Here is a 27268-nt window from a genome sequence, read left to right as displayed (position 1 = left end):
GTGTACGGCTTTATAGTTTTTAGCCAGCGTAGCACTGTATTTCATTTTTGACAGGAATGAAAACGAGTCTTGAGGGATAGAAGTACAGTGTGTTCATTCAATGGATTGTACTGTTGTTTGACAATATACCGATTGTTCAGCTGATGAAATGTCTTTCTGAAAAAAAAGAAAAAAAAACTTTAAAAGAGAAAATAAAACATAAAAAAGTTTTGAAAGTTGCGAGTTGTGAAAATGACATGATCTAGGACCATTGTGAAGACTGCAAGTCTGGTCCTCAAAGTCTCCTTATCAACTGTTTTAAATTTAAAGAGATAGCTCACCCAAAAATGAAAATTACCCCATGATTTACTCACCAACAAGTCATTGTAGGAGTTGATTTTCTGATATATATGGCTTTTTTCTTTAAGACAAACATAATCAGAATTATATTAAAATGTCCTGGCTCTTCCATGCTTTATAATGGCAATAATTTGTAGCTTCTGCTGCGCGTTCATGAAAGAGTTGTGTTCCTGTGGATAACATAGGTGTAGTGTAAGCTCCAGTGAGAATATGCTAGTCTTGTGAGAAGTTTTGTTTACAGCAAAGGAAAACCAGTCTTCTCTTGGCTTATATCAAAATCCATAATTTTTCTATAGAAATCTTTGTTTTGTACTTATAATTTGTGACCGTGTTTTGCACTCTCCTCTGTGCTTTATTAACCCCCGGAGCTGTGTGGAGCAGTTTTTTTGATGGATGGATGCACTTTTTTGGCCTGCAAAAGCTCGACCAGAGCTTAGAAGAGCCATGACATTTTTTAATATAACTCTGATTGTATTCGTCTGAAAAAAGAAAGTCATATATACCTAGGATAGCTTGAGGTTGAGTATATCATGGGGTCATTTTCATTTTTGGGTCAACTATCCTTTAATATGGCATCTAACCTGATTAAGGCCTATAGGGTCAGATATGCTGCTTTGGACCCCATTGACATTGTATGGGCCACAGAGACATTTTCTAAAATATCTTTTTTGTTCCACAGATGAAAAAAATGGACCACAGCTAATCAATCAACATTATCAATTTCTTAATATGTATATATATATATATATATATATATATATATATATATATATATATATATATATATATATATATATATATATATATATATATTATTTTTTTTTTTTTTTTTTTTTTTTTCTGTTTTGGAAAAACTTCTGCTTTTGGAGAACCCTACACTGTATAAAAAAAAGAAAAGGAAAATGTTTTGGTAACTGTCGAGTAATTTTACAGACATTTCCATTAACTCTAAAACATAATGCAATGTAGTGCAAAATTAAAACTATGGGTAAAACATCTGTATAAAATAAAAATTCCTAATATAGTACAGTACAGTATTAATACAGTATATTGTGCCATATTTTTACTGATTGCTTTAACAGTGTATAAATGTGAAAAATGTCCATCATACAGGTTTGGAAGGACATAAATTACCATTTTTGAGTGAAATATGCCTTTAAATCTCAACTAATTGAGAGTCTCATTTGGGGAGAAGATATAGACTACTTTTGACCCTCTTGTTTGTTTGCAGTTAAACTGATGCACATGCTGAATGAAGAGATGGGCTGCAAGGCAAAGAGGCTGAGGATCAGAGAGAAGAGCATATGAATAGCCTCTATAACTAACCCCACTAAATTAAAACAATCTTGCCTGAACTATTCAAACTATTAACATGCACTTTAATGCTGGCTATTTCATCAAAGAATATGTTTATTTATTTATTTGATTTTCTTATTTTTTGCACGGTGGGCTTCTGAGAGATGATGCAGTGGCAGGGTGCTATCGCAGAAGAGAGGGACCCAATAAGCCAAAGAGATGTGAGAAGGAAACCTGAGGGTCTCACATTTTGAAGTTCCTTCCTTCCTGAAGTGGCAAGAGAAACTATGCAAGAACAAAATGACAGAAGATGCTTTGGTGGAAATACTGTCCATCAGTCTATCATGCTGCTCTTTATAGCAATCGGTGATGCCGTTTTCTCAAAGGACATGTAAGTGATAAATAAAGGAAAAGTACTGGATGCAGTACATTCATTAGAAGCTCAGCGACTTCTGGTGGCACAAGGAGTCTATTGCATCAGGCCAAAGTGTAAGGCCAAGGCCGAGAAGGAGAGTCCAAAATTCAAATTCAGTTCAAAATGCCCTGATTTCATAGAAAAAAAGACAGACAGAAAAATAGAATTGCTCTGCAGGCCTATTGGTTATCAAAAACTCAACAAAACCAACAAACGATATTGGCACAGAGACTTCCAGAAAGAAATAGCATCAATGAAATGTAAAGGGGACAGTTTTGTATGCAGTCAAGAGATTCATCCCCACATGTTTTGGAAGACTGATAAAAAGTGACGGTTAAAGACCACTTCAGATAAAACTTCCAGCCATCTACTGGAAGAAGTCCAAATGTTCAACAAAACCTCAATAATATCTTCATCCATGTAAGAATATTTCTCTAAAACTTTCCTGAATCAGCTGAAATAAAGTAAAAAGAAGAAAGACTGTTACAAATAAAAACTGGACATTGCGAAATATCAGGGCATAGTTTGCAAGGCAAAGTCTAGAAAGGTTGGCCAGAAGCCACCATCCTCTGTGCAAAGGATGAACCCATGCAAGGATACAGCAGTTGTTTAGAGGAACTGTGCTAGGTTAATTTAGGGAGGTATTTAGCCTTTGGAGAGTTGCCCTGATGCGACAGTCAGAGCGGGACTGCTGCCGGGTGTCTCTGGGGTCATTCCATGTTGCCACTGTCTGAGTGGGAGATATTAAGGGTGTTTGCGGAGGGGAACATGTCACGTTGATCGGTGGGACTGTGGTAGTCAGAGGTCAAGTCGGGTTCCAGCAGGGATGACAGGGTGAAGTGGGACGAGCCCTTTTTCAGGCACTGGGAGTAGAAGTTTAGGATCAGGTCCAGCTTGTTTTCGATTGACTGCACCTGAGAAGGGGAAAAAAGAGATTGTAGTCAAGGTACAACAAGATCTAGTGCTATTTTATGATGATCCGATAATGTTCAGGAAAATTAGTTTGGGATATTATTAAATATCAGCAGTTTTCAAAACCACAACTCTATTATGTGAAACACAATAGGCTGCAATATAACCAGGTGATGAATTACTGCCATAACATGTGAAAACTAAGCACACTTACACTGAAATATTAAAGATACCTTATAAAATTAATAATAAATAACCTCTAAAAAACTTCTTGGATTAGATGGAAAACAAGATTTAAATTCAAGATAAATTTAAATTCAAATGAACTGAAATTCATTTACCTGTATTTATTTAAATACACTACCATTTAAAAGTCTGGAGTCAGTATGCTTTTTTAATTAATACTTTTATTATTTAAGGATTTTTATTAATACTTTATTATTTTTTTAATACTTTTATTATTTAAGAATTGATAAAAAAAAGTCATAATAAACAGAAGGTTTCTATTAAAACTGTTTTTAAATTAGCTATTTAAATGATTTTAAAGTATCATGGTGTACAAAATAAATTAAAAAATATAAATACAATACATCAGAGATATAATACATCACAGAGCACAACAGTTTACAACATTGATAATAAAAGAAATGTTTCTTGAGCAGCAAATCATAATATTAGAATGATTTCTGAAGGATCATGTGGCACTGAAGACTGGAGTAATGATGCTGAAAATTCAGTTTTGCATCACAGGAATAAATTACAATTATTTGCAATATATTAGACAGACAGACAGACAGATATTAATATTCATAGCTTACCTGCTTCTCCACTTTCACCACGCGACCCATCATGCTTAATTCGTCCATCTGTTCCAGTTCAGGAGGAGTTTTCTCCCCTTTTTCAGACCTCACTTTTTTATCTGATGGAATAGTACCTCGGCCTATGATTTGATCCACCCTTTAAAAATAAAGAAATAAAAATAAAGAAATAAAATGAGACTTATTAGGAAATGCTTTTGTGTTAGGAGTAAAAGCTGATGGTAGGAATGATGACTTGTCTGAATTTTATTTCTACTGATCAAACCTTGTCTGCAGGCTTTTGATTCTGCCCAGCATATCGAGGTGTCCAGCTGAATATTGCTCAATCACATCTTTCACATCGTATGGCCGCAGGGTTTCTTTGAACTTCCTCTTGGCCACCAGGAATTTAAGAATCCTACATTCACGTGAGACACAATAGTACATTAGAATGACCCGGAATCTAGGCAGAATGACGTAGAAGCCTCCATGGCATTACAGGAAAAGATAAAACAGGAATACTGCAAACAAAAGCAAACCGCTGTGAAACAAGTCACAAGATTAATAAGTGAAACAAGATTAATTACAGAAAGAGGCCTTATCAATTACATGAGTGACTCATAAACAGTCAGCACAGAGAGAGAGAGAATACATCCCCCACTTCACGGCTGGTAATTATTCTGACGATGACACCCTCTTTATACAGAGGGAAAGCGTGTGCGTGTGTATTGTGTAATGTAACCACCTAGGAACCCAGGGGAAAAATGGGAATTTCTTCCACATCACTGTACTGTAGTGTTTGAAGCATAAAAATAAAAATAAATAAAAAAAACACGCCTCGTTGTGTGTACTCTCTACAGGACAAGTCAATCAAGACAATTATTTAGAAAATGAAGAAAAAAGACAATTATTTAAAAAAAGTTATTTATTATTATTATTATTTATTATTTTCAAATTATGCTTTTTCACAAATCAATTTAAGCTAATTAAAATTTTCACTGTCTCCCCTAAAACTCTGATATCCTAAAAATGTCAGGTTTAAAATAAAACAAACTGTTTTGTACAAACACTTATTTTCCTATTTCATAATTTATTTTCTGTTTTATTATACAATTTTAAAATGGATGTTTCCTATCTAAAACATACTGTCCAATTAGTAGGCAACATGTAATACAAAACTGAATGTTTTTTAAATATTCTCATATGTTGTAGTGTCTCACTTAAACATCAGAACCCATGCACAATAGTTGTGATGTCCCCTGCAGTGGACATGTATACATTTTTATTTTTTTTGGTAAAAGACACTCTTTGAAAAGTCACCAAAATATTCCTAAAATAAATAGCTTTAAACAGCAATCAAACACAAATTCCAAATATTTCCAATATAATAGGCCGACGGTTAATATTCTATTTATTTCTTTTTAGGGTTTTTTTTTTTTGTGATCTGAGGAGATTAAATTATCATGACCCAAGATTTCTCTTTACAATTCATCAGGACAATGGCATCTGTGGTGTCATAGATTCAATAACAAAACATAAAAAATATATGCACCCTTATGATAATTCAGTAAATTTCTGTTTGTAAGCAGCTGAAAATGTACTAAACATCATTGTTTGCATCCGAGTATGAGCAGAAATGCCCTTGACCGCCACAGTGCTTCATTTTTCTCCTAAAGTGTTTTTCTTCTCCCAGTTGTTAGTCAGAGACAGGTTAGCCCTCTCTAAATCAGCACTGATCTTCCTCATTATTGTCACAGTGCACTATCAAGCCCTGCTGGCTCAACAGAAAACAGAACATGAGATCCATGTTGAGAAATAGATCCACTCAAACTGTCATACTCCAGTGATTTTCTAATCTCACTCACTGTGGTTATCCATCAAAGCAAAGAGGATATCCTGTCTTTAGTATAGAGACATTTTATGCTGGGATAAACTTCAGTTATGGAGAGTATCTGTTCTCAGAACACATGCAGGAAACCCGTTCTTCCTCATCCTCCAGATTCATTAGCAACCAGCAGGGGGGGAAACCGAGCTTGGAAAGTATTCTTCTAGTGCTGGTTAATTCTACATACTGTAGTACTGAGGAGGACTGTTTTTTATAAAGAGCCATTGTTTCGCAGGAACAGCTTGCGTGTGCAACAGCAAATGTTGAGCTGTGCATCTCTGCCCGGGTGATGGTGCAGTTTCAGTCGGATCTCAGAAGAAGTGCACAGCTGCTCCACAGCACACGTCAACCTCCCCCACAGAACAAACAAGTTTCTTGATGACTCTAGAGTTTAGGCTTTTTGCTGTCTGTATATGTATTTTTTTTCGTCTTTTAATTTTGCAGGTAGCTGCATATTTTGCCAGGGCGGGTCTCAGGTGTGGATAAAAGAGAGGGTAAGGAAAAAGAGAAGGAGAGAGGGAATGGAAAAAAGAAATCCCATTTATTTCCATCCTCCAAGGGTTTCCTTAAAATGCTGACTTGCTTACTTGATGGCAACGCACTGTATGAGTGTATCATTATATGGTCAGCTTTAGAATACCCCAGTCCACAGAAGCATTTGAGATGGAATCTCTAAGAATAGCTGCATGAACAAATATCAGCCTTCATAATTTATCAGAGGTGGGGATAAATGCAAAATAACATTCAAACACACAGGAATCTTTAAATGAAATATTTTGAGACTAGAAAATCTTTTTTGTGATCAAGCAGATCTAATTCACAGCAATCATTTGAAAACTTTTTGAGATGTGCTTACCCCAAACCAGGAAAACAAATTACATAAAATAAAATATTCCATTTTAAATAATTATTGCACTATAAACTGTGCAGAAAGTAACTCAAAGTTTATTTGAGGGAAATCCGGTTTTAGAGCATTCTACGTTCTTCTGCCCCAAGTCTGAATAGTACGCTGTACACATTCATGCAGCAGAACACTGATAAACTGTGGGCCTTCCACAAAAGTGAAACCTCAGCACTGTGGTGAAGCTAAAATTTGCCCGTTCCTTAAGGACATCAATCTTATCGAGGGCTCTTATGCAAAACACAGAATCTTCTTGCCCAGATAACAGGAAATGATGCACCTGTGAGTATGTACACACCTGGAGCTCTGCTTTGAGAATCTGTTTGGGTCCTCAACCTAATCACCCATGATATACTGGTCAGGACGAAAGGCTAGAAGATGAGATTGTTCTCAGAAAGTGTGACATTCACAGGTGCAGTATGGTGAAGTAAGATGAAAATATGAGATTTATGCATTTCTACATATGGGTGTCACAGTGCACTATCAAGCCCTGTCACAGTGCACTATCAATTTTGGCGTAATATGTTACTATACTTGTGATGCTGATGATATGTAATGACATTTTTCACATTTGCTTTTGACATTTACATTTATGATTTCATCCAAAGTAACTCACATTTGAGCTACAGGAATCTGTAGGACAAATTATTATTAGGCTAGAGTACAAAGTAGAAATTCTCTAATTTTGACATATTTAAAAATGCTTTGCAGGATGGAATGTTGCTTTTCTCATTCAAGATGTTATTTCCCTCGGATAAAACGACACAATAGGGGTGAAAAATTATTGCAACTTCCTTTTCATGCTAATAAACATGTTAATAAAAAAACTGAAGGTAAATATAACAGTGTCTACAAGACTACAAAAGCTATTAAACATCAACTCTAGTGGTGTAGATGGTAAAGTGCGTACTGCAGTCTTTTTGATGTTCCCATAACATCCTGTACTCACTGAACTAGAAGCTGCACTGACCAATCATAGAGAGGCCACTCGCTTCTCAGTAAGAACTTGACAATATTTTTAGAACATCTTCTATTACTTTCTGCTTGTTTAAGCAAGAAGTAGGAACCCCAACTGAAGGTTGCCATGACCTCTATGAGTCTAACCCCGCTTTGTCTCCATAACGGTCAACTGATGTAATTGCACCGTGAAAAGGTCATGGCTGACGGAGCAGATTCTATACTAAGGTCCCTTTCGCAAAAGACCAACTGTTCATTCAAACTGAATGGCATGCATGGTGACATTATCTAAGAATACTTGGTCTTTAAGTGAACTATAGGACTCTGTAGAGCTATGTGGTGGTGTTTTCAACCCCTGACTCACCTAACAGCACGAATTAGGGTCTTTACTGCTGGTATCACTTCCTCCATGGCAACATCACAGTAAGATTTGTCCTCTGTGTGCTCCTCTCCTACTCCCTCCACTATGAGAGATCAGTCCGTAATGAGAAGAGCAAAACGTACACTACAGTTCAAAAGTTTGGGGTCAGTATTTTTTTTTAAAGAAATTTATGTATGTATGTAAATATGTATGTGTATAAAGTTAAACATGTGGACAGAGATCGCTACCATCTGCAGCGGGGCGTGGTTTTAGGCGGAGAGAGGTACGGAATCGAGTCCGATCATTGAAGCTCCAACTCTTCTGGACCTTGCCGGGGCTGGTGGCTTCAGGATAGTTCTCCGTGCTGGGGGACTGCCGAACATTACCTGGGGGTAAAGGAGAAGCCTTGCTCCGGATAGCCTGAGAGGACCGTGAATTATTCATCCTAATGCGGTCACGGAAGCCCATCTTCCCACTGGCAAGAAAATTAGAGGAATGATTTTGGTGACAAACAAGGAAATTAATCTTTTTTGAAACATGTTCCATGATGTAAAACATTTTTTTTTCAGAGCCTATTTTTGCTTATGTAAGAATAAATTTCAACAAAGACAAACAAACAAAAGGGTTAGAAAACAGACAGATCTATCAACAGGTGATTATTTAATTTCCATGGTAATGTTGACACCACTTAGAAGGAAAATGGCTAATCGAAGATATGTTGCCCTGTGTGAGCGTCACATAATTTCATGGTTTACAAGAAAAAGAAGTCCAGATTTACCTACATTTTAGACAATATCCTAACACTGAAATATTATCAGGACAGCTTGTGCTAACAGGAAAAAACTAAAAAAATATTTCTTCTAAATATTGTCTTTTTTTTCCACTAAAAAATAATCATCTTCAAAACAAGATTTTCAAGATCTCCAAGATATTTTTCTTACTCCATTTAGTTTTCTCTGGTTTCAAGCATATTTTCAATACAAAATTAATGATTTTTTTGCGGTGCATCACTTTCAATAAAAGGATCTAGTATCACACTAGCTTGTCAGTTCCTCAACTGAACAAACTTTTAGAACACATGAAAATGTTTTTTTTAATTATTATTTAAAAGGTTAAGAAAGCATAGCAGATATTGAGCTTAATGTCTTGAGTTGAATGAGGGGTGATGGTGTATTAACCTGTAGCATGCCATCAAAAGGAGCAACAGTAGAAATACAAGAGCACTCTTTGAATCCATGGAACCAAGCACAAGCATGCTGAAGTAGGTATTTCTAGCTGAAACATTTTGTTAACCAAACTAAGCCCATAACTTTATTTAAAATAATGACATTTAAAAAGAAAATCTAATAATTGATGAAAACATGCTAGAAAGTAAGATTTTCTACAGTCCAACTCATTATTTCAGCTTTTCACAAGTCGCTTAACCCCCGCATATTGTCATTCTAAATCCACTTTTAATATTTCACACTTGAAATTTAGAAGTGGTGTCAGCACCACTTTTACCCGTATGATCCCCTGCTCTGGAGAAGGTTTAGCAAATATACAGAGTGCGGTTTGGTGTTTGAATGTTATGACAGCCAATCAAGTGCCTCATTTTCATGTGCTTTCAACAGTCATGAAAATATTGTGCGTTGTATAAAAAGTCGTCCAGATGGAAAACGTGTAAATTTAAGGGGAAAATATTACATGGTGATGGAAAACGTGTGAATTTGAGGGGAAAATATTGAATGATGACGGAAAACATGTGAATTGGAGTGAACAAGAGACTATTCTATTCTTACCTTTATAGCCCGAAAGGTGCATTCGGAATAAAAATTGATTGTAATCTGCCTATTGAATGAGGATGCGCAATTCTAGAGCATTTACTTAAACAGGTCACATGCTGCGTTGTTCGTTTAATAAATGACACAGACACAGCAAATAAGAACGTTATCTCAGGGTTGAGGAATGTACAGTGTTAACCCTCATTTTATAAATACCCATGATTAATTGTTAACCCCGGGTAAATTATGAGCATTGTGAAACGTGAAGCAACATAACCATGGGTTTAGAATGACCCAGGGGTAATTATTTCAAGTGTGAAAAGCCTAAATTAAAATATCATTTCAAAATCATTTCATAGAATTAAAATATAGTTTCAGTCTCATGCACATAGAGGTCACACACCTCATGCACACTGTACTTCTTTTGTCAAGACCAGAATTTAGCAATCCAAAAATCTACATAAAATTACTTTTAGCATACAAACACATGCTTAAACACATTAAAATATATAAAGATCTCAGTCTAAGCATGACTCGTACATGCAGACCTCTCCTACAAAATGTTTAACAGCTCTGTCTCAAGAATTTTTGATATTCCTGCATCCAAATGCAACAACATGCCATTAGTAATTAAGCCTCGTTAAGTAAAAGTGACATGCATATCGAAATAAACCATGAAGAAAAGTTATTCAGGTTTTTAATTACACCCGGTCGCATGGTTTATCTTTGCCCTGTGAGCTCATGCAGGCCTCATCTGTGTGCATTCAGCAGAGATATACAGTACTCTGTTCTCTGGTCAGCCTCTCACAGATTAAAGGGCACATTACTGAGATTATTGAGCTAGTGCAGCCTTTGTCTTTCACAGTTTACGAGGAATGTAATCCAGTCACGATGACTATGAATTTCTCATCACACAAGGCATTATGAATCTCCCAGAATGGGTCGAGCTGCACTGGATCAGTAAGTGCTCAGAGAGTTTCAGGCATCAGGAGTGAGACGGATCGTGCCCAGTGTGCACAGGCACATCACACATGGATACCTCTGTTTACTGCCAGTATGAATCCGGAAGAAACCCCTCTTTTTAGATATGAGCTGACTGAAGAGACACACAAGGCAGAGGGAGGGATTTGTGAGGGGTTGTGAGGGTTAGTTGGCTGTGCCAGGACTCACGTGTTACATTTGTTTTTACTGTGCATTTGCAAGAGATTGCGGGCAAATGTTTAAATTTCATATGCAAGTATGTAATACAACCCAAGTGATGTTCTTGTAAGTGGAAATGGATTAATCTCTCTCTGTTAGTTTAGCTTAACATAAAAACTCAAATTCAGATTTTAAATTGAAATGAATAGTTCATCCAAAAATGCAAATTCATTCCTCTTAATTTCAAATAGAGTATGACTTTCTTTCTTCTGTGGAACACAAAAGGAGATGTTTTGAAAAATTTCCTTGCTGCTTTTTTCCTATGCTGGTTAGGTATAGTTTGAACCATGGCTGCTGGTTTGAGCTTGTTTAAGCTGGTCATGTGCTTCTCCTAAGCTGGTCCTAAGCAACTAGCTCCTGCTCAGGACCAGCTTAGGGCCAGCACATGACCAGCTTAAACCAGCACCCATGGTTCAAAACATACCTAACCAGCATATGCTGGTTTTTTCAACAGGGCTGGGCAGTCAAGCACTAAAAATGACAAAACATAGCATAAAAGTAGCCTAATATGCTATATTTCAAACCATAATATACAGCTTTGTGTGAGGAACAGCCCAAAATTTAGGCCGCTAACTACTTAAATATTTATTTTCATCTATGTATTCCAATCTCATAATGACTTACATTTTAGTCTATTTTTAAAATATATTGTTCAGCTTCAGAAGACTTGGAATATAGCACATAAGTTGTATGAACCACTGTTATAGTGCTTTCATTTAGTTTTCTTGACAGCTCCAGCCCAAGTTTACTCTTATTGTAAATATTGCTTAATATCTCTTTCTGTATTCCACAGATGAATGAAAATAACACAGGTTTGGAGCAACATCAAGCTCACAATTAGTTGTGGACAATAACGTGCACTTCAAAACAAAGTGTAACTCAGTAATAAGTGGAGAAATAAGTGTTTCTTGAGAAAGGGTCGGTGAGCTCACACACACATTCAGGATTCAGGATCAGCACTTGCAGCCTTTCAGCACATCTCTTTTTTTTTTTTGCACAGAAATGAAAAACTGCCCCAGGATCAGTTGAAAGGGCTACAACATGTGCAACTTATAGGGGTGAAAGGTAATTCAGGAAAAGTAGAAGGAGAAAGTCGAGGCAGGCAGGGATGGGGTGGCATGCAGATACTGACATGTGAGGTTACTGGATTAGATTTCAATGCATCTGAATGCAGCCGGACCATCGTTGCATCTTAGACCCAGTTAATTTGTATCATCATCAACAAAAAGCACCTCAAACTGTAAACACAGCACGGCCAACGACACTTCCCATTGGGCGAAATACAGTCCTCTCAAAAGCCTACCACAAACCTGCATGGAACGTCTGTCCTCCTGAAAACATGAATGGATGGAGTGATGGCAGAGAGATGAGGAGGAGAGGAGGAGAATGGAGAAGTTGAACGAAGGGGTATGAAGGTGGGTTGTGAGACACACTGAAAGGTCAAAGGGTAAAGAGATAATGCTCACACACAAATGTGTGAAGGCATTAACACACACACATACACACACACAAAGGCCATTGTACTAAAGACCAGCATCAGATATGTAATCAACCATGGAGATTTTCAGTTATATTTAAATACTATTTAACTTTTTACCCTCAAAATTCAAAACGATCTACCATAAATCAAATTGTACAACTTCATCACATATCTGATAAATCTTTCAATGTCCCAATATAGATGTGTATTAGTATCAGCACAAAAAACAAGACAAGCAAACACAGAAAAGCACACAGAAAACACAACAAGTCAGCCGCATTAACTGCAGCATATTGGAATGTCAGGTGTTGACCTTCCTGTAAACAACTTACATATTGACGAATGCTTTAAGTAATGACCTGAGACTACACTATGGTATCTTAGTATGTGAATTTAACTGTATTACTGTAAATTGCAGGGAAGAGTTAGTGTCCTCTAGGAAGAGAGTTAAACTGGACAGTGTCGTACCTGTCCCCGGACAGGTAGGGGGAGCTATACGGCCGGAGCCCCGACAGCAAGGTGTGGTAGGAGTTGTGAAGAACCTTCTTGGTGCTACGCTGCCGTTGGAGGTGACTGAACAGTAATGTCAGTTCTCTGACCCACAAGCAAAAAATAAAAATAATAAAACATGATAAAGAAACAAAACAAAACAAAAAAGAAAAGAGAAGCCAAACAAACAGAAGACTAAAAACAAAATGGCAAATTAACCATCAAAACACTTTAAAAAGACAGGGGCAATTCAGTTTAAAAAACATTTCGATTTTACATCTAAGCAATGTTAAACAGATATAAACTTCCCTGTCATTTTAAATGAATGATAATTAGTCAGATTAATTCATACAAATAAGAATGCATGTGGGATAAATATTATTAAGGGAAAAATAGAAATACATTATGAACAATCCAAAAAGTGGAACACTGAGAAGCTTTATAAAAGGAATTAAATCATATATTGAATACCAATTATTGAACCAAAACATTGTAAAATTGTGAAAAAAAAAGAATTTGACATAGGATCTTTATGCACTGTAAAATTACTTACTGTTTAATTAATGTTATGTCCACAAATATGTATAAATCTCTAAAACAAATTAAGATATAAGACTTGTTTTCAGAGAAAGTATAAAATGCTGGTTACAATTTCTATTTCTCCACATTTTTCATCCCACATTAACTGGGACCAAAATGAAATCTCACGTAACTTATGAAAACTCATGTCATAATCTTTGCTTTCAGTACATGCAAAAATTAATGTTGCTGATGAATAAAGCAAAATGATAAAAGGAACTGCAAAACTATCAATGAAATCATGATTTCTGGGTCAAAGTACCACTTTTAATTAAACTGAAAGGGATTTCATAATAACACTGTGTGTGTGTGCAGGAAGGATTCATTGACTGTGTGTTTTTCATGAATAAGTATTGTTTTCTCAGAAACTTGATTATAAATCATTTTCACTAATGCTATTTGGGATATTTTGAACCCCTTCATTTTGAAATCATGACCTCGAAACGGCAAAGCCCCCTGTCAGTCATATCAGTTACACACAAGGCCAGTTCAATTTGCACGCCACAGATAAGCATCTCCGTAGAGGGCTCCGTTACAGGTCATACTTACCTGAAGGACGGCAGCATACTGTCATAGAAATACCAGGTGGCTGTGAGATATGAGTGCTGAGCATCTGTAGAGTAGAGACGCCATGCAGCCTGGGGAGACAACACGATACAGCACGGCACAAGATGACACACACAGACGTACATGTACACAACACACACAACATAGAAATCATGATTGTATTCGCGGCAGGTGTGTTGCTGACTGAGCAGTTACCTGTATGAGGTTGGCAGCGGGAGTCCTCCTCTTCTCAAAGTGTTTCTGCCGGTGCTGCTCCTGCACTTTCAGAGCAAAACCTGAACCCAGGATGCCCTAACAGAAAGGACAGGGGACCATTAGATGGTTTGGGATCGGTGGGAAAAGAAATGTCACCGGCCTAAAAATCGGCGGCAGTACTTACAGCTGGCAGGGCAAAGAAGGACACCCCCAGCAGGGCAAAACAAGCCGCTAAAAGCCGACCTTGCCAGGTGTGTGGTGTCTTGTCACCGTAGCCAATCGTAGTGAGGGTGATCTGGGAAATGGAGGAGTGCAGTGGTAGTATAAATAACATATAATCCAAAAAAATATATTTCTAAATCACAAACCATGTCAATGGTTAATCAGTGATTAATAATAATAATTAATAATCAGTGTGAAGTGCATTGCAAGGTCAGGAAAATCAACGAGTAAAACACAATTAGCAAAATCTATGTAAAAATGAACGGTTATTTGCTGAAAAGAAAAGCTTAAGGCAGTGGCAGTAACAAAAAACTAAAATACAAAATATTTTTTTTTCAAATGAAATAAAACTAATATGAATAAAAATAAATAAAAAAGTACATTTAAAAATGAATGACTCCAAATCTAACTCAAATATAATAAAACAACAGCTTTTTATAAATTTTTAATAGATTATAAAACCTTTACAACCTACCTGCATTGAACATGAAAATTCTACTAGACAGGAATAACATTAGAACTTTGACCAAGAACCATGAAAACATTTAACGCATTAACTTAAATGCAAAAAACACAAAACAAAATATTAAATTTACATTTCTGAAAGATATGAAAATTTAAATAGGAATAAAAAAACATTAAAACTATAATACCCCTGACTTGAGGCCCACTGTGTGCATGTAGGCGTGATGCTTCTAAAATCGTTTCTAACTCAGCAGATTCAGGGTATTATTCAACAATCAGTCTATTAGAGGCAGAATTATAATCCCAGTAGAAAGCAAACAAAATAGCTGCAACATCAATTCCCACAAAGCTATTCTGAGCCGGGGAACTGACTGAGAGAACACATCTGACAGCATGGACACGGGTCATTAGATCAGTCGAGGGCAGTACTTACTGTTCCCCACCAGAGGGAGTCAGCATAAGTGGAAAACTCTTGGTTATCCTCCTTCTCAGCCAAATAGACCAAGAATGAGGCAAAGATCAGTATCAGGAAGCCAATGTACCAGGCTGTGATCAGCTCCTGAAACAGAGAGGAAAGTTAAAAAACAAAAAGTGGACAATGAAAAGCTATAAAAAGAGTATTTCAGAAGATTTTATAACAATTCATTGGAGAACTTTGTATTGTATTGGATTATGTATATGTTTTATAACTTAAAACATGGTTTAAACAAATGTCACAGTGACATTATATTGAATCATTCTGTGATGGACCTTGCTGTGAGCGTACACCACAGAGCCCAGTAGCTTCCAGGTTCCTCCCCGGCGGTCCATGCGCACCATGCGCAAGATCTGCAGAAAACGCATGCTGCGCAGAGCAGATGTGGCGAAGATGTTTCCTTGTGTGCCCGCTGCTATCACTGCCAGCGACGCCACAAAGACAATGAAGTCTACAAAAATGAAAAACCATAGATGACAAGAACGTCAACTACCTTACTAACTATTAATAAGGCAAAAAGTCGTAGTTAACGGTTTGTTAATAGCGAGAACTGGACCTTACAATAAAGTTTGACCAAAACTTCTGCTTTACAAAAATGCTGTTGTGAACGTTTTTTGAAGTATCAAAGTGTCCTGAAATTTGTTTTATTACAGTTTCCACAAATACATGAAGCAGCTCAGCTGTTGTTAACATTGAAAATAAATATAGCTTGAGCACCAGATCAGCATATTAGAATGATTTCTGAAGGATCATGTGACACTAAAGACTCAATTATGCTGAAAATTCAGCTTTGCCATCACATTAATAAATTACATTATAAAGCATTTAAATATTTTTTAAGTTTAACTGTATTTTTGATCAAATAAATGCAGCTTTGGTGAGCATGAGAGTACTTTTCATCATATATGAAAACAATCTTACCAGTAGAATAAATCTACAGTAGTGTACATTTGTTGAATATAAAAAGGTGTTGACCTTTTAATAATAATTCCTTTTGTGTTCCAGAGTAAAAAAAAAACCAAAAAAACTCATATATGTCTCGATAAAGTTGACTGTGGGTAGATGATGACAGAATATTGAGGGGAAACCTGATTGGACTGACTAAACTTAGACACGTGAATGTTTTTTTTCTGCCATAGATCTTTAGACAAACACTTTTTGTCCCCCCTCACTTTAAATAGACATGTTTCTGATCTCAGGCTCCAGGTCTTTACCTATGACGCAGAAGGGCTTTCTGGCGAACCGTAGCCGACCCTGCCATCCTCTGTACCGACAGCAGCATCCGGCCGCCCAGATCCTTACAAAGTACTCCAGCCCAAAAACCACGATCATCACAAACTCCTGCAAGTCAAACGACATTCCTCTTAATAATGTCTGTCTTGTACTTTGAATATGGTAATAAATACATCAAAATAGCAATAAAAACACTGATTGATGACTGATGTTCTGCCAGTAATCTATAAATATAAAAATAAACTACCTGGCAGTAAAGAAGACTAAAGTACTAGACTGGTCAAATACCTCTAATTCATTAAAAATTAGAAATTATTATGGGAGTTATCATTTACTCTAACTCTCTTCCTGTTGGAGATGCCACAGACGGCTTGGATTCACAGAGGCCCGTACTAAATGCTTGTATTGATTACAGATCCTGTAGTGGCACCCGCGCTCTCAATGTGAACAAACACATTACAGACTGAATGTACAGTCAATAGCAGAACTTGCATGATAGACAACATAGTCCTTTCCTGCAGGAGACCATTAAATGGAAAAAAAATTGGGAGAGAAAGTCGGTGTGAGAGGGAAATCACTTCATACTGAATGAGTGATTATAGTATTGCAGCTAAGATTATTGGATGGAGCCGGCTACTTCTTGCATACTCGACAACACCTGAATCCTGCCGTGTGCTTACACTGCCATTTCCCAGAGCAAAGATCCCAGCGGAAAACAAAATGCACACTTAACGCAGCCACAGGGAGACATGAGACAGTACAAGAATGCTTACCGTGTGCCAATCAGATGAGAAATGAATACGGCCTGAGATGCTGCTAAAACGGTAATGAAAATAAGGCCTAATAATTTTCAAAATGTGTTTCCTTGCAGTTGTAAAGTGAGCAAACGCTCCCCTCATGTGTTATAATGGAGCAGTATACAGAACACTGATAACAGTTTATCATACTAAATAAAGTTTGTAATCCCTCAAGATGGATGGCACAAAGAACATGCTTTAGCAAAAAGTCTTATAATGAATTAATAATAATTTGCAGCTACGAAACTTTCTACTACATATGTACGTGTTTATGCTTACGAAGGATTTCAGAACAATACCGGCTGGACTAATAAAATAAACTTCTTAGTAACACAATAGACAGCAAAACAGGCTTGCATACACGGCACATTTGATCCATAATGCTGGCGAACAGAAAAAAAGACCCAATTCACCTTTTTTGAAGACACACCTCAAAAAAGATATACAGACTGCCATTGGATGGACTAACAGCCACAGAGAAAGCCCTGTGAGATTAATTATTCAGACGATGTGCTATTATGAAAGTATTTAGAGACGCGCAGACAATGTGAATGCTGTTTAGTGAAGGTACTTAGACAGATCAGACAGTCCACGCTTGACAACTTCTGAATTTTCTTTAAACTACAATTTTGGATATAAAACACAGGAAGGAAGTCAAACCATTTGCTCTACAGGTAAGAGAGAGTCAGTGGATTCATTTGAATGCAATTCAATAGATATGAAACAATTTATACTGTGTCAGACTTAAACCTGTCTGGAGATGAGGAAAGAGGTAAATGCATTAAATAATTAAGAAAAAAGAAACAATTTTCCATGCCTACTTTTGTGATTATTCCATTTATTCAAAATTATTTGTTACACTTGCATTGGTAAAGGATTAGTTCACCCAAAAATGAAAATGCTGTCATCATTTACTCACCCTCATGTAGCCATTGAGTTTACACAGTATTTTTTTTCCATACAATAGAAGTAAATTACTAAAGTCAACTGTTTGGCTCCCCAAATTCTTCTAAATATCTTCTTAAAAAAATAAAAGAAATTCATCATACAAGAGACCGATTTGAAAGGACCTGAGGTCAATAAAGACAGAAATGTAATTTTCGGGTGAACTATGCACTTTTCAGTGTATTTCAGTATTTAAATATAGTAAAATGGGTTAAATGGATCTGAGAGCACTACACTTTAATTGGTAGCTGATAGCTATATGAAATTAGCCAGCCAAAAAAATTAAGAAATAAACATGCAAGGTGGCTGCTTCTAGCCCTGCTGGTAGATGTTGGAATTATAACCATCTAGGTAAAAAAAAAAGTCTGGTCATTCTGAAAAACAAATTAATTTGCTAATATTTGATTATAGTAGATGTTTTAGCACAGGCTTAACTTTTTTCCCTGTCTGCTGCCTTTGATGTTCATGCTAAGGAAAACTGCTAGTGAAAGGATTGGGACTGTGTTCTTGTGGTGTCATGAACCAATCAGCAATCTAATGATATAATTTCCCTCTAAAGTGATTAGTATTGTTACTGTTTAAGGTATAGTTTGTGTCATTTTAACCCCTTACCAGGATGAAGAGCGCCTCGTTGGCAAATGTTTGATGGTCTGGGATGGTGGAGAAAACAGAAAGCACCAGACAGCTGAACACTAGGAGAAAACTGAAACACAAACAAACACACACAAACTAACAGGTCAAAATACAATCCAAAACTGGGATGAGTATTGTGCTTTAATTTTTAAGTAATACTTTATCATGTAAAACACAGTTAAATTAATGCAGATTTATTATTTGATTTAGATTTTTTCAAAACACTTCAGGAAACACCAGCAAAAATAAAGATAAACAAATCAACAAACAAAAGCACAAATATCACAGCAAAGACTGAACAAAAACCCAAAAACAAACATGTGTTCTACACGTACTGATGACTATTGGCCTCTGGTGGACAGAGAAACTCGCCATGACACCCCATAATCCATGCTGGCATTCAGCTCATACACACAGATGCTCTTAATCACTGCTGTCACAGACCCCGCTTGGAAAGCCCAGCATGCCCACTCAGAATGGAGTGGATAAAAGCAGAGATTACAGCCCCACTTCCTGCCATTTCTCATCAGTGTTGTCACTGACCCCGAAAAGGGGCCCTTTCGCAAGAACTGGGGTTCCCGGATGGCTCCAGGTGCTCCCAGCTGAAGCTTTGTAAAATAAAAGCTGGATTCGCCCCGCGATTCTCAGAGCAGCTCTTGGAGTCCGACTGGCTCTGCGCAAGCAGCTGCTGCTGGGGATGATGCCAAACCGGACACATCTGGCCCGCTCACTCATACTTTTCAGCTCTGCAATCTAACTGTACGAGGACAGAATGAAAAATTTCAGCTGTGTTTTTGGGTGTAATGCGACGGTTTGGAGTAACAGCATCTTGGTTATGAGGAAACGTAAGATGATTCAAATAGTAACAACAAAGGAACTTTATTGCTTAAAGGGATAGTTCACCCAAAAATAAAAATTCTGTCATTAATTATTCAACCTCATGGCATCTCAAACCCGTAAGACCTTTGTTCATCTTCGGAACACAAATCAAGATATTTTTTGATGAAATCCGAGAGCTTTCTGACCTTGCATGTCCATGTGACATCAGTGGTTAACCTTAGTTTTGTAAACTATGTCCTTACTACCTTACTAGGCCTTGAACGTGGTAGTTGCTGTCTTAAGGAGGCCCATAAGGACATTTGAAATTCAACTCTTGGGGCTTTTTTCACAATCAATTATTGATAGAAACAGTAGGTTGCTAATAGCACAAACTCTAAGGAGAGAAGAGCATTATGAGACTGACAGATCTTAATGAGTAGCTGTACACTGATTCACTCAGAAAAGAAGAAGAAGACAAAGATAGGCAAACAGCCAGTTAACATCATCCTCCAAATACAGTACTGATAATCCGCTGACATCAGAAGAGCCTATAAACACTTAAAAAAGGCCAAGGATAATAGTACACTTTCCAAAGTTTACAGTGTTTACCAAAGAATGTGTAAAAAAAACAACCTTACAGATAAATCTGTAATCCATGCCTTCGTGTGTTGGATGGAAAAGCAGCAGAAAACAAATCTATTCTGCAAATCATGGGTGAGTGGAAACACCTGTTATTTAAAATAAACAAACAAGATTAATAATACATGGATTTTAGTGCTAATTTAACATGCACAAACACTTTTCAAACGTATTTAATGGACTTGGTTTCTGGAGGCATTTTCCAAAGTTTTACGTTTAAACAGTTTCTGAAAGGTTGAAATTTCCCCCCTTTGCAGTATTTGTTTGCAGTTCAGAGTGCAAGAAAAGAATTATGACTTTAAGATAAACAATAAAAAAACAACATTTTTTAGATAGTATCTTTCTTAGTATATATGTAGATTGAGAGAATGATAGGTCTAATTAAGATATATAAAAGATTATTGGAACTATTAGGGCATTGATCTAAGGTTTTAAACATGTTCCTCAAACATTATGCATAAATAATTTTTTGGAAAACCTCAGAAGACTGAAAGGTCACTTCTTCCCTGAACCGTTTCTGCTGAGTGTGACTCATTACTGCCAAACTAATGTACTGTAGGTAAAACGATCCCTCATAAAACAACAGACTGAAAAAAAGGGCAAGAGCACTGAAAGCTAAGGCCCAGTTTCCCAGTCCTGAATCATCAACAATCTGACTGGATGGACAGAGGAAGAAAATGCCCAGAAACTGCTTAGCTACCCCCAAAAGGTTTCCATCAAAAATCGATGAACACAGTAAAAAATAGATACATTAGAGCATGTGAAGACCATGTGCAGCTAGCATTTCAGCTGAGAAGCAAGTTTTGAACCCAACCTCCAAGCCCAAAGTCAATCTGCCAAAAGCAGAAATCAAATCCTCAAATCAGCAGAAATGATAGTCTCATGAGGTGAAAACAATGCAGTGCAACGTGTGTTTGAATTTCCTGGTAAGCACATGATTTGGCTGTAAATCATGTCCATACCATTCTCTGATGGTGTGCCTGTGCTGACAGTTGGTCCAGGTTGAATTTAACACTGAAAAAAGGGTAGCGAAATTTTTTTCAATGTATTTTCCAATCTATTCAATTTCACAAAGTATTACAAAGAAACGGCAAATACACATTGAACTAAACATGAAACTCTGAAGTACAGAAAGACTAAAAATACTTTCTTTCAAAATGTACTACATCAATCTTTGTTTTATTTACAACTTTGAAAAATAATAATACAAAATTTATAGTGTTAAAAAAAAGTTTAATCAAGAAAAATTGACAGTGTAGGAAAAACAGTTTTCAGAAGCTAACCCATGTGAAATCAATTTCACAGACATCAAATTGACCTTGTAAATGCAAGAAAAAAATGATTGCACAGATACTATTTAAGCTGAGCTGAACTGCATGATGACATCACTGAATTCAATGATGAACTGTCATTTTGCATTATTGACACACTGTTCTCCTTATTAATGTTGTTCAGTTGCTTTGACACAATCTGTTTTGTTTAAAGCGCTATATAAATAAAGGTGACTTGACTTGACAGAATCCAAACAATCCATCCATCCAGGTCTGGCACAAAGAAAACAGAAATCATAGGTAAACCTAAGAATCTTTTCTAGTTTTATAAAACTGAATGTGGGTTATGAAATAATCATCGCAATAACGCAGCATAACCCATTTCTCTCTTCTCATTCTCTGCGATACATTAAGATGAAGTATGCTGTAGTGGACCCTGCTGTGGTCCTCATTAGACTAAATCTTAGGCTAAATTCATCACTTGGACTGTTAATATGCCATAAAAGCCACAGCGAGATGAAAGCATGAGGACATAGATATGGGCCATGTGGGTAAACAGAGGGGATGATGAATAGTGAGGGCTTTACACATTGCTGAGCTGGACTCTGTACACTGTACGCCACAAAACATCTGCGCATAACGGCAGAGTCTCTGACCCTAATTCAATCACGGCAGGCTGATGGACCAGGTATCAGTTACACAACGAGAGAGATAAACATCAAGCTACGTTGAGAGTGGAAGAAGGATAAATGTTTGGAAATGGACAAAGTAGAGGGTGTCGTGATTTACCAATGATTTCTTAATCCCAACACGCACACGGAATAATATGTAGATGGGTTAAAAAGCTAGAAAACAAATAGTACAGCAAATCAGAGAAAGAAGAGCAAAAGATTGTACCTCTAAGCAGAGGACAAAGGTGGCAGCAGTGGAAAGCTCTATAAATATCCACGTGCCTTGAATTGTGACAGCCTGCAAATTTGTCCAGTACACACAACCACATTGTTAATGCTGCGAAGTGTCTGTGGGGAATATAAGAAAAGGAAAGAAAGGCTGAAGACGCAAAAAAAGATGAATGCCTTGATACTGTACAAGGCTTTATATAGTGCAATTACGTGTGTATGGTAACCCGAACAAAAGAAAGAACATCTAAACATCTGTCCAAGTCACTGTTAAAAATGATTACCTCAAGCAAATATTGATAAAATACCAACTTTTTCTTTATATATATATATATATATATATATATATATATATATATATATATCCTAACAATATACAGCTTTCAGGAATCTAAAAAATGCATCTTAATGCAGATTTTCTATAACAATGTACTGTGATTTTAAATGGATTTTTCAAATAGGACTACTAGGAAAAACTGATTTTGAGGTTCAATACCATTCAAATCATCCCAGCATACACTGGTGCATGAATAATTAATACAGTTGCATTGTTTGAGCATTTTCAGCAACCCTATATAGGAAAAGTGATTTGGAGAATGGATGGATAAATGGATGTCTCACCATTTTCCATTTTATTTACATTGTTATTGATGATTTTGTCATTTGTCTGCATAACACTTTGAATGGCATACCAACACTAATTTACTTAAAATGATTAAAGTTAACGTAATAATGTTAAAGTTTTACAATGAAGGCAACAGTGTTGGGTGTAATTAGTTACTAAGTTATTTTTTTCTTAATTTAATTACATCCACTTCTTATGTAATTGAACTTAATACTATGTATAGATTGTAGAGCATTTATATACAATACAAATTAAATTTTATAAGTCTAACTTAAAATGCATGCTTTTTATGTACTCTTCTCACTTTAAAAATATTGGTAACACTTCAGTGTCCAATTCTCACTATTAACTAGTTGGTTATTAGCATGAACATTACTGGGATGTTGGCTGTTTATTATTACTTTTTAGAAAAACACATATTAATGTCTTATTCTGCAAGACCTTATTCTAAGTCCTTAATCCTACCCAATTCTTAAACTTAACTTTACTAAGTATTAATAAGCAGTAATTAGGAGTATATTGAGGCAAAAGTCATAGTCAATAGTTAGTAAATAGTGAGAACTGGAACTTTAATTTAAACTGCGACCAGAACAATTTAGTCAGTTATCTATAATTTATTTGAAGAATTAAAAAAATAAACATTTCATGTCAATCTTTGTATAGTTAACTTGTCGAGGTTGATATAGGATTTAGAAAGTAATTAGTAATAAGTTATTAAATACTTTTTGGAGAGAGAAATTTGTACAGTAACCTAATTACACTGTTGAAGATGTAATTAGTAACTAGTAATGAATTACTTTTTTAGAGTAACTTACTCAACACTAGAAGGCAAACACATGTTAAGGCACTGTAAAAGATTAAAGTTCAAGCATGCAAATTTTAAAATTTTATAAGTTGAATTTTTTTATGATTAAACTTAAAGCCATGGCAACTGTTGGCTTCATTTTTTTTTAAATGAACAAATACAGCAAAATAATGGTATTACTGCAAAAGTATGATGGGTTTTACAGCCGTCTTCACATTCCAAGAATTAAAAAAAAAACTGTTCTAATGAGGGGAAACATATTGCTGAAGCATAAATAAAACAAGACACAGGTTTGGCAACACAAGCTCTGCTGGGAAACACTGTGTAAAACCAAACAATCCATCCATAACACAAATCTGTTATCCACAGTCTACAGAGCTGCCTGCTAAGTTCATAATAATTCATTTAATTGTAAAGTGGAATTGGAAGTCAGTGTTTAATACACCGTACACAGTTGTGAAAGATGTCAAAAAGAAGAAGTAGGAGCAGACAACACAAGAGTGGGAAGTAAAGCTGCAACCAGTCTGGAAAGCATAAATCCTTAATGTCAGCGAAAAAGGGTTAACACTGATACCTATCATACATACAGAAATACTATCAGTGAAAATGAACACAGACACTTACCAGAAGAAAGCACAGGCTCCAGCTACTGAATCATGAAAAACTGCCCTGCATGTGGAATGAGGTTATTATATTGTCATTTAAATATTTTTTAAAAGCACAAACACATCTGGAAAGTAAACACTAGTTATTGCTCAAGGCCTTAAAGTAGTTTGGTTCAATTTTATGTTTTGCTTTATTTAAACCAATAGTTCAACCAAAATGAATTTACTGTCATTATTTACTCACCCTCAAGTTGTTCCAAAACTGTATCATTTTATCAGAGGAGCACGAAAGCAACATTTTTTTGAATCATTACCACATAATCTAAGATTATAGTAAACATGGGATGTCAAGTCCAAAACGGACAAAGAACAAAAGAAAGAACTAAATAGTATATAACAGCTTCGTATCAAAAGCTTGTTTCCGCCATGGAATAAAAAATTAATTCTGAGTTTATTTCTCACAATTCTGACTAAAGATATAAACTTTTAAAAGGAAGAAAAGTCATTATTGTGAGATAAAAGTTGCAATGACCTGTTTTTTTTTTTATTGTATTCTGAGGCAGAAGCAGATTTCCTTTGTGTGAGGAGCAAACCATAAAAAAGCGGTTATTCACCTTTGCTGAGGATCGCATCCAGACTACTATTATGACACTTTTATGCTGTATTTAGTGTTTTTTAGTGCAAATTCAGCTGTGAGAATACCATCTCTTTTGCAGTCTTTATGTAAGCGGAAGATCATAAATTACTTCATTTTAATCAGATCACTGATATACTGTTGTGCCAACTGCAAATGGCATCTATCAGTGTGTCTCCACTAGTCATTCATGTCACATCCGTTCACCAACACACACACCCTGTGGCCTTCTGAACACACTCAGCTATCTGGAAACTCTCATTCACGCTATAGTTTGAAAGGGCACAATCACAGGCCACTGAGTCACATTATTATGAGCGGGATATATGCTGAGCTTGCTGAGAGGAAAAGCAGAAGTGCAGTGAGAGATGTTAATTGGAAGGCAGAAGGATGACGAGAAGCTTGACATTTACAGACAATACTGTTACCATGAGCTGACAATTAGAGAATCCTCTCCATATCCTGAACAAACAGGATGTCACACGCAAAAAATTCTAACCTTCCATGTTACCACATCTGCAATTTTACACTGAAAAACAAGCTACTGCATGTTAATGGTAAATATCAGATGTAGAACATAAAGATTTTATTTTCTTTATACACACATTTAGGCCATATTTTTTATAGTGGAAAATTTCACTATTTTTGTTATCGTTATCAGTTTAATAAAATATTACAATTCATAGAGAATCTTAATAAAATATCAATCAGATATTAATGATCAATTTCATATTTAATTAGGAAATACTTTAAATCCTAAGCTTTTCAACCATTTTAATATGTATTTTGTGAAAATATCACATTTTTACTGAAATGTGCCCAACACCACATCCAATATCACACAAATATACACAAACCTGCACAGTTGCAAAGGATTTGAAGCAGTGCTTTCAAAACACACACACACACACACACACACACACACACACACACACACACACACACACCTTGCACACTTGCACACTTTCACACGCACAGCTCATTGCCCAGATTTCCAGTATTTATGTGCTGACATTTCACCGCTCAATGGACTGCGAACGTCACTCCTAAAAGCCCAAACCCTTGCAAAATGTATTGCCTTTATTTACACATGAGGTGAAGAGAAGCTGGTGCATGTGGCTCACAGCTCTGTCAAAGAAGCTTTGATTTAATGCAGACTTGTTTCTAAATGTATGCTTTTTTCTCCCTGTCATTATACTGCAGCGCTGGGTCAGCTGAATGGCAATATTTCAGCAGCATCCACTTACCTGCACACTTTTATGTTCTGTAGTTATTGATCAGATTGTAATTTTCTGATCCAAACTTCATATAAATATAATGCATCAAGCCATACCGATCTCAGATCTCAGGACAGGTTACATGATTGTGCAACGATGAATCTAAAACAGCCCCACTGATCAAAATAAATAGCTCTCACACAGTATATTTCCTTCCTAAATTCACTCCACTCCAAACGGCATGCTTTCTGATTCAAACAATGATTGATATGTTTAAAATCTACTCTAAGTTACTATTATTTGATCATATTGGATATACCATGCATGCTCACTCAAAAAAAATTGCATTTTGTATTATTTATAAATATAAAAAAAATTAGATTTAAGGGACAACCAATTATTTCTACTTATTTCTGATAATTTTTCATTACTCCAATCCACTTTGTATGGATAAGAGCTACCAATCTTTCTTTTGATCAAGAGTAACACGTTTGGCATGGAGCATGGATAATTGTAGGTGAACGGTCAAGCTGAGGTCTTTATTCGGTTAGAGAAGTGAAACTGTAATTAAATTGTCAGAAATAGACAGAACTTCTGTTCATTTAGTGGGAATTTCCTTTAGTGGATTATGAGATTAGCAGGAACTGGCCAGTGGACTGAACAACAACAAAAGAAAGAAGTGGCTTTAACATTTGTGAGAAATGTAATACTTACATTGCACGTATATCTGCACTTTGTTGTTTATGATGAGAGAATTCACGAGAGAGCCGTATTCAGGCAGCGAGGCGCGCAATGAACAACAAAACTCTGTTTCAGCGATAACTCATCTGAACACCTCTGATTGGCCA

The 27268-nt window shown here is 36.2% G+C and overlaps 1 protein-coding gene across 1 annotated transcript in view; it reads right to left on the bottom strand.

Moving 5' to 3' along the window:
* Nucleotides 1-1722: 1722 nt before the first annotated feature.
* LOC109111207 (potassium voltage-gated channel subfamily KQT member 4) overlaps nucleotides 1723-27268 on the bottom strand; it is a 41556-nt gene continuing 16010 nt past the window's right edge. Inside the window, exons 2-14 of the mRNA XM_042745375.1 lie at nucleotides 18886-18976; nucleotides 16513-16639; nucleotides 15574-15749; nucleotides 15257-15382; nucleotides 14321-14431; nucleotides 14137-14232; nucleotides 13924-14012; nucleotides 12775-12900; nucleotides 8112-8338; nucleotides 7867-7966; nucleotides 4046-4177; nucleotides 3781-3919; nucleotides 1723-2964 (exon numbers count right to left, since the gene is read on the bottom strand). Coding sequence (XP_042601309.1) covers nucleotides 2761-2964; nucleotides 3781-3919; nucleotides 4046-4177; nucleotides 7867-7966; nucleotides 8112-8338; nucleotides 12775-12900; nucleotides 13924-14012; nucleotides 14137-14232; nucleotides 14321-14431; nucleotides 15257-15382; nucleotides 15574-15749; nucleotides 16513-16639; nucleotides 18886-18976 — 1744 coding nt within the window. The 3' untranslated portion in view covers nucleotides 1723-2760. The remainder of the gene's footprint in view (nucleotides 2965-3780; nucleotides 3920-4045; nucleotides 4178-7866; nucleotides 7967-8111; nucleotides 8339-12774; nucleotides 12901-13923; nucleotides 14013-14136; nucleotides 14233-14320; nucleotides 14432-15256; nucleotides 15383-15573; nucleotides 15750-16512; nucleotides 16640-18885; nucleotides 18977-27268) is intronic.

Source organism: Cyprinus carpio, chromosome B19, assembly GCF_018340385.1.
Source record: "Cyprinus carpio isolate SPL01 chromosome B19, ASM1834038v1, whole genome shotgun sequence".
In the NCBI taxonomy this organism is placed as follows: Eukaryota; Metazoa; Chordata; class Actinopteri; order Cypriniformes; family Cyprinidae; genus Cyprinus; species Cyprinus carpio.
This window is presented reverse-complemented; position numbering and strand designations above follow the sequence as displayed.